General features: G+C 47.0%; 1 protein-coding gene across 2 annotated transcripts in view; it reads right to left on the minus strand.

Annotated features, from left to right (window-relative positions):
• The window catches only part of LOC114587755 (stimulated by retinoic acid gene 6 protein-like), a 48,620-nt gene extending 47,817 nt beyond the window's left edge, over nucleotides 1–803 (minus strand). Inside the window, exon 1 of one of the 2 annotated variants that reach the window (XM_028712450.2) lies at nucleotides 413–803. In XM_028712450.2, the coding sequence (XP_028568283.2) occupies nucleotides 413–426 (14 nt within the window). In that variant the 5' untranslated portion in view covers nucleotides 427–803. The remainder of the gene's footprint in view (nucleotides 1–412) is intronic. The other variant, XM_028712449.2, reaches the window with a different exon arrangement.
• Between the last annotated feature and the right edge of the window lie 11,561 nt (nucleotides 804–12,364).

The following is a 12,364-nucleotide window of genomic DNA, read 5'->3' on the forward strand; positions in this document are numbered from 1 at the left end:
TTGAATGGCAATGCCCATCAACTTTTATGGGGGCAGCGAAGACCCCCCACGGCTCCTCGGAGTTGGCTCCCATGCTACACACACCATTTGAAAGGCAATGCCCAGCAACTTGGGCGGGGGGGGGGGGCTCATATATTTGATTGGAGAGGCTGAAGTGACCTCGGCCCCTCGGAGTTGGCTCCTGTGGCAACACGTGCCTTGCCGTCTTCACGTAGTTTAGCAGCAACACGTGTCTTGCCTTCTTCCCAGTGTTTCGCCTGGCGCGCGTCAGATTTTTACGCTTTCTTGCAGGATCCTGGCGACGCAGCGCCAGGCAAAGAAGCGGCAGCGAGGCAGCTGGCATCCACACCCCAGTTTCCGCCATCCTGCCTGCACAAATCCCCTGCCCCACAGCTCGGCTGCTCGGACTTACCAGAAGTCCTCCATGGCTCTGCTTGGAGATCTCCAAACCGGAAGATGGTGGAGCGCACAGGCCGCCCCCCTCCCTCTGTTTGGGAGAGAAGAGGGATGGTCTTGTCTAGCCGAGGAGCGCGCACTCCCGGGTCTGGCCCGCTACTCTCCTCTCGGCTCCTCCCGATTCATTTCCATTTTTCGCAGGGAGGGTCACGTCGGGGCAGAGGGAGGAGGAAGGGCGGGCGCGGGCATATTTGGGGCGAGACACCGCCTTCTCCTCACATGCGCTGGCAGGGCTTGCTGTTTATAAAGCGCTTCTATGCCCCGGGGGCAAAATCAGGGCGAGGCTCTCTCGGAATAAGCGAGCACAAAGCCCCCTGGAGGCCAGAGAACGGTCGCCATCGCTCACATCGTCGCTCACATCCTCAACCTGTTTGCCAGAATTGGAAAAGATCCCGTAGAAACAGACGTTTTCTAGGGTATGCGCACTGCGGGTGCCTGGCTATTTTGCGCCCTCGACGAATTGCTTGCACACCACACACCCGCGTTGCTAACAGTCTTTGAGTACAGTGCTTTTTTTTCAAATACAAAAGAATATGTTTGGCACACAAATCGTTTTGAACGATCCTGTGAATTGTCTCAGCCTCTTAAAAGTTTCGATTTCAAGTACACCAGAACCTCACTTTGCATGCCTTTTCCTTTGCAAATTCTGTCTCAGATTCCTCGAGGCCAAGTTGGCATCTTCCATTGATATTGTTGCCAAGCCAACTGGGCTCTGTGGCAACGCTGTTGAGCCTATATTTTTACAAATCTGAGCTTTGAGAAACTGTGTTCATTCCCCACTGTGTGTGGTTTCCCGGTAAGTTTGAGAAGGATCCTTAGAGCAACAGAAACATTGGGCACATTATCCAGGAGTTTTTTTGTTGTTGTTGTGGTAGCATGAAAAGAAGTACTCCTTGTTGTGGAATAGATTTCGGAAGTGTTCAAACTATTGCTATAATTTCACAACACAGATTTTCAGCGCCAGTACAGTGGTACCTCGGGTTACATACGCTTCAGGTTACATACGCTTCAGGATACAGACTCCACTAACCCAGAAATACCTCAGGTTAAGAACTTTGATTCAGGATGAGGACAGAAATCGTGCTTTGGCGGCACGGCAGCAGCTGGAGGCCCCATTAGCTAAAGTGGTACCTCTGGCTTAGAACAGTTTCTGGTTAAGAACGGACCTCCAGAACGAATTAAGTTCTTAACCCGAGGTACCACTGTATCTGTTTCCTCTTCTCCAGGGTGCCAGTAAGAGTCTCAACCTTGACCTGTTGCTCCAAGGGAGTCTTTAAGTCCTTCCAAGCTTGGTGCAGCGAGTCCATTAGGGAGCCTTAGATAGTTTCTGTTACTCTCTGTTTGAGTTCCTTCAGGTCTGGTTGGGATGGTGCTCGCTCACTTTGTGAGGTCGTAGTGGTTTTATTTATTTCCGCCTTCTCCTTGCTCATCGCCATTTTGGCTTTCTTGACTGTGTGCTGTGTCGTTCGTGGGCTGAGAGTTGTTGGTTTGTTTCATATTGCGTCTCAGGTTCCCCTTTCGTTCCCCTCATGGCAGGGTGTTTTTGTGTAGTTCTCTGTTAAAAGGTCATTATTTAGATTGTGTTGCTTGGTGGCTTTCTCAGTGGGGCCATTATCTGAGCCTGAAAGTCCCTGGTATATATATACAGTGGTACCTCAGGTTACATACGCTTCAGGTTACAGACTCTGCTAACCCAGAAATAGTACCTCAGGTTAAGAACTTTGCTTCAGGATGAGAACAGAAATTGTGCTCCAGCGGTGCGGCGGCAGCAGGAGGCCCCATTAGCTAAAGTGGTGCTTCGGGTTAAGAACAGTTTCAAGTTAAGTACGGACCTCCGGAACGAATTAAGTACTTAACCCGAGGTACCACGTGTGTGTGTGTGTGTGTGTGTGTGTGTGTGTTAATCATTTCCTCCTGCATCTTTCATAATAATCCAAATCTTTTATCTCTCCATTGTATCCAAAATTCACCATTAAACTACAAGTGATGTTCCAATCCTACTAACAGTTTCAACTGTTTACAATGGTCTTTAAGATGTTATAACATTTCCCCATTCCTTATTAAAATTTAGGTCTTCCTGATTTCTGATTCTTCCGGTCACTTTAGCCATTTCGCCATAATCCATCAACATTCTTCTCCGGTCAGGACTTTATCTTCTTCCCTGTTTTAGACCTTGTTAAAGGTCCCTGTGGATTCCTGTCAACATTGGGTCTAAATTTAAATGCTTGTATTGTTTGTGTTTTTGGAATCTGCATATGAAACTGTTTCTAATTGTTTTTACACTTTCTGTGCTTTGTGGCTGCAACTATTTTATTTATTTTACAATTGTGTATTTTGCTGTTGTAACCCACCCCTGGGATGTTATGGTAAAGAGCGGACAAGAAATCTAATAAACAAACAAACAAACAAATCTTTCATTCAAAGACTCTCCTCTGTTATTTCCAATGGCAATTCATTTTGCCCACATAATAGCACAGACAGACCAGCTGACCGGACTGAGTCAGAGGCAAAAAGTGATTTTAAAGCGTAATAGAGTATGAATTAGCCACTGGAGTTTCTGTACTCCTAAGGTGATTAGCCTGCTACCCCACAACCAGCAGAACAACCTTTCTTTTCTTCCTTTCAATAGGACAGAACAAAAAAGCGGAACACACCCAGCAGGAAGGTTTGTATAAATGTCACGGAAATGTCATCTAATGTAAAGAAGCAGCTAGAGTTACACTGGACCAGAAAAGTCAAGAGGAATGCTGGAGAGCAACGCACTTGTGGTGCCTGCAGAAATAGAGTGAAGCCACACTTTAGAAATAGACAAATTTACAACTGCGTAAGAGTGTTAAACCAAACTAGGCAGTTTGGGTTCAGCTGCCCACTCTGCAAAAGGCACCCATTGTAGCCACTGGTATGTTTTCTAGCATAGAAAGAAAATACAATGGCTAATGTTATTACAGTGGTACCTCAGGTTACATACGCTTCAGGTTACAGACTCCGCTAACCCAGAAATAGTGCTTCAGGTTAAGAACTTTGCTTCAGGATGAGAACAGAAATTGTGCTCCGGTGGTGTGGCGGCAGCAGGAGGCCCCATTAGCTAAAGTGGTGCTTCAGGTTAAGAACAGACCTCCATGCTGCTGGGCATGGTGGACCAGAAAATGTCAAAGAAAGACAGAACTTTGTTTATGTATGCTAGCACAGCAGCAAGAATACTCATTGCAAAGAGCTGGAAGACACAAGATTTGCCCACGCTGGAGGAATGGCAGACACAGTTGATGGACTATATGGAGATAGCTGAACTGACCGGCAGAATCCGAGATCTGGATAAAGAAACAATTGAGGAGGACTGGAAAAAATTTAAAGATTATTTGCAAAAATATTACAAGCTGTATGAATCTTAAGACAGTGCATGATAAGGAAATGTTATGCTTTAGCAATTATGGTTAAGTAAATTGTAAAATAAGTGACAAAAGAGAAAAGGAGACAATTTGAATCGAACATGTTATGTTTATTTTAAAGGTATTGAAATTGAGATATAATATATTGAATTTGGGTACATAACATTTGAAAGTTACAATAAGGTACGAAATAAGGTAACAAAATGCTGACATTGTTAACTTAAAGAACGCAGAACCGGAAGGGGTGGGGAAGTCCAAGTTGTTTTTTGTTTGTTTTTGTGGTTAAAAAAAAAGGAAAAATTTGTTTCTTGCAATCATTTTATTTGTTTGTAACTTGTAAAACTATGGAAAGAAACGCAATAAAAAATTTATAAAAAAAAAAAAAAAGAACAGACCTCCGGAACAAATTAAGTGGCTAAGAACTTATTTCATTCCGGAGGTCCGTTCTTAGCCTGAAACTGTTCTTAACCTGAAGCACCACTTTAGCTAATGGGGCCTCCTGCTGCCGCCGTGCCACGATTTTGGTTCTCATCCTGAGGTAAAGTTCTTAACCCGAGGTACTATTTCTGGGTTAGCAGAGTCTGAAACCTAAAGTGTCTGTAACCTGAAGCATGTGTAACCCGAGGTACCACTATATTCTGATTTCCCCCCAGAACTGGGACTCAAGGCGGCTCACAAAAAATTAAGCAAACATTGGTCGTCCGAGTTCCCCCCACACCAGAACCAAGTGGGACCATGGTCTGTCTCCTCTCTCTGTGGGAGACAGAGGCCCCAGCCCCAAAGGCCTGGCCCCAGTACAGCTTGCTTCCCCACAGGGTGCCTGCCTTGGGGGCACCTGGGGGCACCCTCTTGTGCCCTCTCAGAATCCAGTGTCATTGGCCCTGGAGAGCGTTGTTCACCCTCTGCACCCCACCCCTGGCATGCTAACATACACCCACTATGGGTGCCAAAAACCCACACTATGCCACTGCCTAGACAAACCCCAAAAATCATGGGAACTGTAGTTTAAGGGTGCTGGGAATTGTAGCCCTTTGCAGGTAAACTGTAGCTCCCATAATTATGGGAGGTGGGTCCCCATTTCCCTAGTTTATATTAATGCCTCAATGAGCAGTCAATTAAAAATGGGGGGTTTGATTTAACGTACACTGTGCCGCTGTGCCGCTTGTGTTATTTCAGGGAACACCTTGCTTTTAATTTCCAGATTGCTTTTTATTAAAAATAACACTTTCCCTAGGTGGTCTGCTCTCTCCTTCACAAAAATCTAGGAAGGGTATTTTCTCTGCTGTTGTTGTTCCTTTGTTGTTGGTTTTGGCTACAGGCTTTACTTCTGCAGCTGGTAAACTCATTCACATCAAGGGAGTGGCTTTGACTCTCTCAAAACCAATAGAGCAGCACAAAAGCAGGAAGCAGTCGGTGTCACAGAATACCCACTGCGTGGAGAGGCCCCAGGCCCCGCAGTTCCCTTAGATAATAAACACACGGACACGAATGTTTAGGTTAATGGGATAAAATAGGTACCAACTTTATTGGTTACAGATGTGAGCGGTTTGGCTTAGGCATTGGGTGAAACCTGACTACATCTGACTCCTGGCCATCTGCAGGGAGTCTCATAAGGGTAAACCACCAGTAGGGGGAGCCCTATGATATACATCAAATTGGGACACCCCCAGGGTCCCCGATGGGGTTGTGTCATGGCCCCCAATGGGGTCATGCCATGGCCCTAGACCACGCCCAGGCTTCGGACCAGATCCATAAACCCAGATCACGGCAATGCCACGTGAGCAAGATGAATAAACACCCAGCAATAAAAGATAATGGGAGAGGATTTACCCCAGCAAATTATTTGTCAAAATTGTTGTTGTTTAGTCATTTAGTTGTGTCCGACTCTTCGTGACCCCATGGACCAGAGCACGCCAGGCACTCCTGTCTTCCACTGCCTCCCGCAGTTTGGTCAAACTCATGAAGAGAAGAGAAGACTCCCTGGAAAAGACCCTGATGTTGGGAGAAGGGGACGACAGAGGACGAGATGGTTGGATAGTGTTGTCGAAGTTACCAGCATGAGTTTGACCAAACTGCGAGAGGCAGTAGAAGACAGGAGTGCCTGGCATGCTCTGGTCCATGGGGTCACAAAGAGTCGGACATGACTAAATGACTAAACAACAACAACAACAACAACAATAGGATGGGACAAAGAGGGTGACTTAATATTTTTGTCTTTCTGTCTACATTTCATCCAGAAGAAGAAGAAGAAGAAGAAGAAGAAGAAGAAGAAGAAGAAGAGGAGGAGGAGGAGGAGGAGGAGGAGGAGGAGGAGGAGGAGGAGGAGGAGTTTGGATTTGATATCCCGCCTTTCACTTCCCTTCAGGAGTCTCAAAGCGGCTAACATTCTCCTTTCCCTTCCTCCCCCACAACAAACACTCTGTGAGGTGAGTGGGGCTGAGAGACTTCAGAGAAGTGTGACTAGCCCAAGGTCACCCAGCAGCTGCATGTGGAAGAGCGGAGATGCGAACCCGGTTCCCCAAATTACGTGACTCTTAACCACTACACCACACTGCCTCTCCTGAATGGTGAAGGTCTGGTTTAGGCTTCTCTGGTTTCTCTTAAGCCAGTAACAAGAGGGGCGGGTGATTTACGGCACAGTTCCAGATAAATTATGCTCAGCTGCCCAGGTGGAATTAGGTTCCCCTCCGTTTACCTGTAGGGCAGTATAATGCATGGCCGAATGGGTATTTATCTGATTCTATAGCATGAAAAGGAAATAATGGAAGGTTTTAAATGTCACTTAGCCCATGACCACAAGATTCTCTTGCATCTAAAAAGAAAAGAAATAGAGGACTCTGTCTGTGCAGCTGGAAAGAGACATTAGTTTTAGACAGAGCTGAAAGTAGTTTAAGAGAGACATCATTCGTCATCACAGTGTACACATATCATTTTAGTCCTGCCCAAACGAACAGAAAACCTGGGGAAATGATTTTCCAGAGTCAAAATGAACTAAGATTATGATGGTTTCAGGTTAGGATTAATACCTACAGTTCTGTGAGCAGCTCAGAGTGTTTGCTTGTAAAGGTAAAAGGTAAAGGTACCCCTGCCCATATGGGCCAGTCTTGACAGACTCCAGGGTTGTGCGCCCATCTCACTTAAGAGGCTGGGGGCCAGCGCTGTCCGGAGACACTTCCGGGTCACGTGGCCAGCGTGACAAAGCTGCTCTGGCGAGCCAGCACCAGCGCAGCACACGGAAACACCGTTTACCTTCCCGCTATAAAGCGGTACCATTTATCTACTTGCACTTAGGGGTGCTTTTGAACTGCTAGGTGGGCAGGAGCTGGGACCGAAAGATGGGAGCTCACCCCGCCGCGGGGATTCGAACCGCCGACCATGCGATCGGCAAGCCCTAGGCGCTGAGGCTTTTACCCACAGCGCCACCCGCGTCCCTGTTTGCTTGTACATTTGCACAAAACTCTGCGTAGAACTGAATATTTATCTGAAATCTTCATTCAAACAAGTGAGCAGGAAGAATAACATTAGTCCTTCAAACCCCTTGTCAAAATCCAACTTTTCCTCAGAGTCTTTGGCTCAGACCTGAATTTCTGAAATAGTTGGGTTAGGCCGGGGTGGACAGAAGGCACATCTGGATTCACTGGGAGATTGCTGGGTGATTTAACAGTAAGCATTCCTAACTCCCAATCCTTTAATAACAGGAGCAACAGAAAAACACCACCAGCTCCCTGATTCTTAATTGAACTGCTGAAAGGAAGGAAGTTGAGTGCCTTCTTTCTGGTCAGAAATGACTGTTCATATTAGTAGCCTGACCCCTGTAGTTGATGCTTTGGGGTCCTCAGGGCTGAATTACTATAATGCGCTCTTTGTGGGGCTGCCCTTGGACGTGGTTTGGAAGTTCCTGTAGGTGCATAATAATAATAATAATAATAATAATAATAATAATAATAATAATAATAATAATTTATTTGTACCCCGCCCATCTGGCTGGGTTTCCCCAGCCACTCTGGGCGGCTTCCATAAAAACCAAAGATACAGTAAAATATCACAGATTAAAAACTTCCCTGAACAGGGCTGCCTTAAGATGTCTTCTGAATGTCAGGTAGTTGTTTATCTCTTTGACATCTGATGGGAGGGCGTTCCACAGGGCGGGCGCCACAACCGAGAAGGCCCTCTGCCTGGTTCCCTGTAGCTTTGCTTCTCGCAATGAGGGAACTGCCAGAAGGCCCTTGGCGTCCGGCCAGAACAAATGCAGTAGCCAGAGTGCTGATTGGGGCACATGGCCGACAATAGAAAACCATTGTTAAAACATCTGCACTGGCTGCCCATCTGCATGAAGTCCTGAAAAGATGTTTGTTTGTCCTTAAGCCAGCCTCTCTCTCTCTCTCTGCCTAGCAGTGGTATTGTATTTTTAAAAATGGGGGAATTATGTTTCCATAGACTACTTGCGCAGGAGATGGTAAGTAATTCAACTGCTTTAAGAATACTCTCACCATTTTGTAAGCTGTTTTGCCAAACTTTCGGATGTTGCAAAATGCTGATTCAAAAATAAATGGTGCCCCTCTAAGAGTCCAGGGTTTCACATTGTTTTCCTGCTAAAGTAAGCTAAGCAGTAGACATACATCTCCCAGAATTAGGGGGGGGGGGGCGACAAACCTCTCTATTATTATTTATTGACAAAGGAAGGGCATGCTAAACAGAAGTTCCCAAATATACACATCTAGCTGGCAGGTTGGCTTGCAGAATGTAGCAGTAAAATTGCTGAGCATATTTTGATTTCCTCCTTCCGCCCATCTCTTCCTTTTATATGGGCCAAGCCACTTTTAAAAAACTACAACATGGAAACTAGTGCCCACAACTGCAGTGCATGCCACAATCCTGAGTTGCATATCTTAGTTATGTACTGTGGGAAGACATGTTTCCTTTTCTCCACTCTGAAGCTATTCTCAGTGGAGATGCCGCACCTTAAACAAAACCATTTTAAATTTCCCCGAGTCCTTTCCATCAGGCTGAGAGGATCAGTCTGCTGTCTGGGTGCTAGAGAGAGGACAGGGCTCCTCTACCTTTAATAGTGCACAAGAGGGAATTTCAGCACTCCAATTTGCATGAAAAGCTACACCTGCTGAAATGGCATCTTCTGCACAACTCTTAAAGGGGAATGAGCCCTATCCTCTTTTTAGAACAGAGTTCCCCAAACACTGTGGTCTCCAATTGTTGTTGGACTACAACTCCCATCATCCATAGAGGGCAGGACCAGTGGTCAGGGATGATGGGTATTGTAGTCCCAACAGCAGGAGACCCAAGTTTGGGAAACCCTGTTTTAGCACCTGTCTACCCTAAATGCTGCTTGAGGAGACTCTTGAGAGTCCCATGGACTGCAAGAAGATCAAACCTCTCCATTCTGAAGGAAATCAGCCCTGAGTGCTCAGTGGAAGGACAGATCCTGAAGCTGAGACTCCAGTACTTTGGCCACCTCATGAGAAGAGAAGACTCCCTGGAAAAGACCCTGATGTTGGGAAAGATGGAGTGCACAAGGAGAAGGAGACGACAGAGGACAAGATGGCTGGATAGTGTTCGCGAAGCTACCAGCATGAGTTTGACCAAACTGCAGGAGGCAGGGGAAGACAGGAGTGCCTGGCGTGCTCTGGTCCATGGGGTCACGAAGAGTCGGACACGACTAAATGACTAAACAACAACAACCCTAAATGCGGGTGGCACTGTGGGTTAAACCACAGAGCCTAGGGCTTGCCGATCAGAAGGTCGAATCCCTGCGATGGGGTGAGCTCCCGTTGCTCAGTCCCTGCTCCTGCCAACCAAGCTGTTTGAAAGCATGTCAAAGTCCAAGGAGATAAATAGGTACCGCTCCGGCGGGAAGGTAAACGGCGTTTCCGTGCGCTGCTCTGGTTCTCCAGAAGTGGCTTAGTCATGCTGGCCACATGACCCGGAAGCTGTACGCCGGCTCCCTTAGCCAGTAAAGTGAGATGAGTGCTGCAACTCCAGAGTCGTCCGCGACTGGACCTAATGGTCAGGGGTCCCTTTACCTTTACCTTTACCCTAAATGAAGATCAAATAAGACTGGCTGCTCATCTTGTCTAAGCATATCACACCAGACAAGAGTCTGGCTCCTGCATTCTGAATCAAAAGCAGTCGCATGTAGATACCAAAGGAGCAGAAACGACTATTTATGCACTTGACGACAGCAGCGCGGATACTTCTGGCCCAGAGATGGAAAGAAGATAAAGTCCCAACCAGAGACAAATGGCTGATGAAGATGATGGACTACACGGAAATGGTGAAAATGATTGGGAAATTCAGAAACCAGGAAGAGAGAAACTTTAATAAGGAATGGGAGAAATTTAAAAATTACCTAAGAGAGTACTGTAAACAACTAAAAACTTTGGCAGGGTATGAGTAATGCTTGTAATGTACAGTGGTACCTCAGGTTACATATGCTTCAGGTTACACACTCCAATAAGCCAGAAATAGTGCTTCAGGTTAAGAACTTTGCTTCCGGATAAGAACAGAAATCGGGCTCTAGCGGCGTGGCAGCAGCAGGAGGTCCCATTAGCTAAAGTGGTGCTTCAGGTTAAGAACAGTTTCAGGTTAAGAATGGAAACAAAGTTCTTAACCCGAGGTACTATTTCTGGGTTAGCGGAGTCTGTAACCTGAAGCTTTGTAACCTGAAGCGTATGTAACCCGAGGTACCACTATATTGAAATACTGCCCCTCAATGAGGCCAAACTTAGATTCACAAAACGTTTAGGGGTATGCGTACCCCTGCATCCCCCAGAAAAAAAGCACTGGCCTTGGTACTCGGGCATTTTGGCTCCCAAACGCCACAAACCCGGAAGTGATTGTTCCGGTTTGCAAACATTCTTTAGAGCCCGAACGTCCGACATGGCTTCTGCAGCTTCCGATTGACTGCTGGAGCTTCCTGCAGCCAATCAAAAGCCGTGCTTTGGTTTGCAAATGTTTTGGAAGTCAAACGGACTTCCGGAACAGATTCCCTTTGACTTCCAAGGTACAACTGTACATGATTCAATACAGGGAATAGCTCAGTTGGTAGAGCATGAGACTTTTATTCTAAGGCCCTGGGTTCGAATCCCAAATTGGGCCAAAAATTCCTGCATCACAGAGGGTTGGACTAGATGGCCCTCATGCTCCCTTCCACTCTATGATTGCATGTTTAAAGGTAAAGGTAAAGGTACCCCTGCCCGTACGGGCCAGTCTTGACAGACTCTAGGGTTGTGCGCCCATCTCACTCAAGAGGCCGGGGGCCAGCGCTGTCCGCAGACACTTCCGGGTCACGTGGCCAGCGTGACATCGCTGCTCTGGCGAGCCAGAGCCGCACACGAAAACGCCGTTTACCTTCCCGCTAGAAAGCGGTCCCTATTTATCTACTTGCACCCAGGAGTGCTTTCGAACTGCTAGGTTGGCAGGCGCTGGGACCGAGCAATGGGAGCGCACCCCGCCACGGGGATTCGAACCGCCGACCTTTCGATCGACAAGCCCAAGGCGCTGAGGCTTTAACCCACAGCGCCACCCGCGTCCCGACGATTGTATGTTTACTCAGAAGTAAATCCCTCTGAGTTCAACGAGTCTTGCTCCTCAGTAAGTAGGTACAGGAGCCTTCTCCACAGAGCACTACAGATTGTTTCTGGTTGCTTTTCTAAATGTTCTGTCAGGGGTGGCCCGCCTTTTAACAATCTCTCCACTGGTATATAAGACCACAGTGGATTTGAAAGGTTTGTACTGCAAGTGACCTTAGAGACTGAAGTAAGTAGGAGTCTGATTTTAGGTAGCTTAAAGCTGTTGGACTTTGAAATTTTGTTTTGCCTGGAATGTGCTTGATTGTGGTCGCTCGGCTCCATTTATTACCCTGTTAAACAAACTTTGTTTTAGACTTTGAGGGTGTCTGCTTAAGGAGTAGCTGTTCTTTCTGGGTGGAAACATGTAACATGGTAGCTAGCTGAAGCCTCCATATTTAGTGGCAGTATAAAAGGAAAAAGGACCCCTGACCATTAGGTCCAGTTGTGTCCGACTCTGGGGTTGCGGCGCTCATCTCGCTTTATTGGCCAAGGGAGCCGGCGTACAGCTTCCAGGTCATGTGGCCAGCATGACTAAGCCACTTCTGGCGAACCAGAGCAGTGCACGGAAACGCCGTTTACCTTCCCGCTGGAGTGGTACCTATTTATCTACTTGCACTTGACGTGCTTTCGAACTGCTAGGTTGGCAGGAGCAGGGACCGAGCAATGGGAGCGCACCCCGTCGTGGGGATTCGAACCGCCGACCTTCTGATCGGCAAGTCCTAGGCTCTGTGGTTTAACCCACAGTGCCCTGGAGACAAATGAGGGGAGGGCTGTTGGCTTTTCTGCCCCGGCTTTGCATGAATGAAAATGAACTGTTGGTCCAGGTGAATGCAAATTTTGCGTGGCAGGGGTTGCGTCCTGACTTTTTGTCTTATGCAAGGAGAAACACTCTCCAAACTCTTGATTGTAGTACTTTCAGTGGCAACACTGCAGAGA

This window comes from Podarcis muralis, chromosome 17 (assembly GCF_964188315.1).
Source record: "Podarcis muralis chromosome 17, rPodMur119.hap1.1, whole genome shotgun sequence".
Taxonomy (NCBI): domain Eukaryota; kingdom Metazoa; phylum Chordata; class Lepidosauria; order Squamata; family Lacertidae; genus Podarcis; species Podarcis muralis.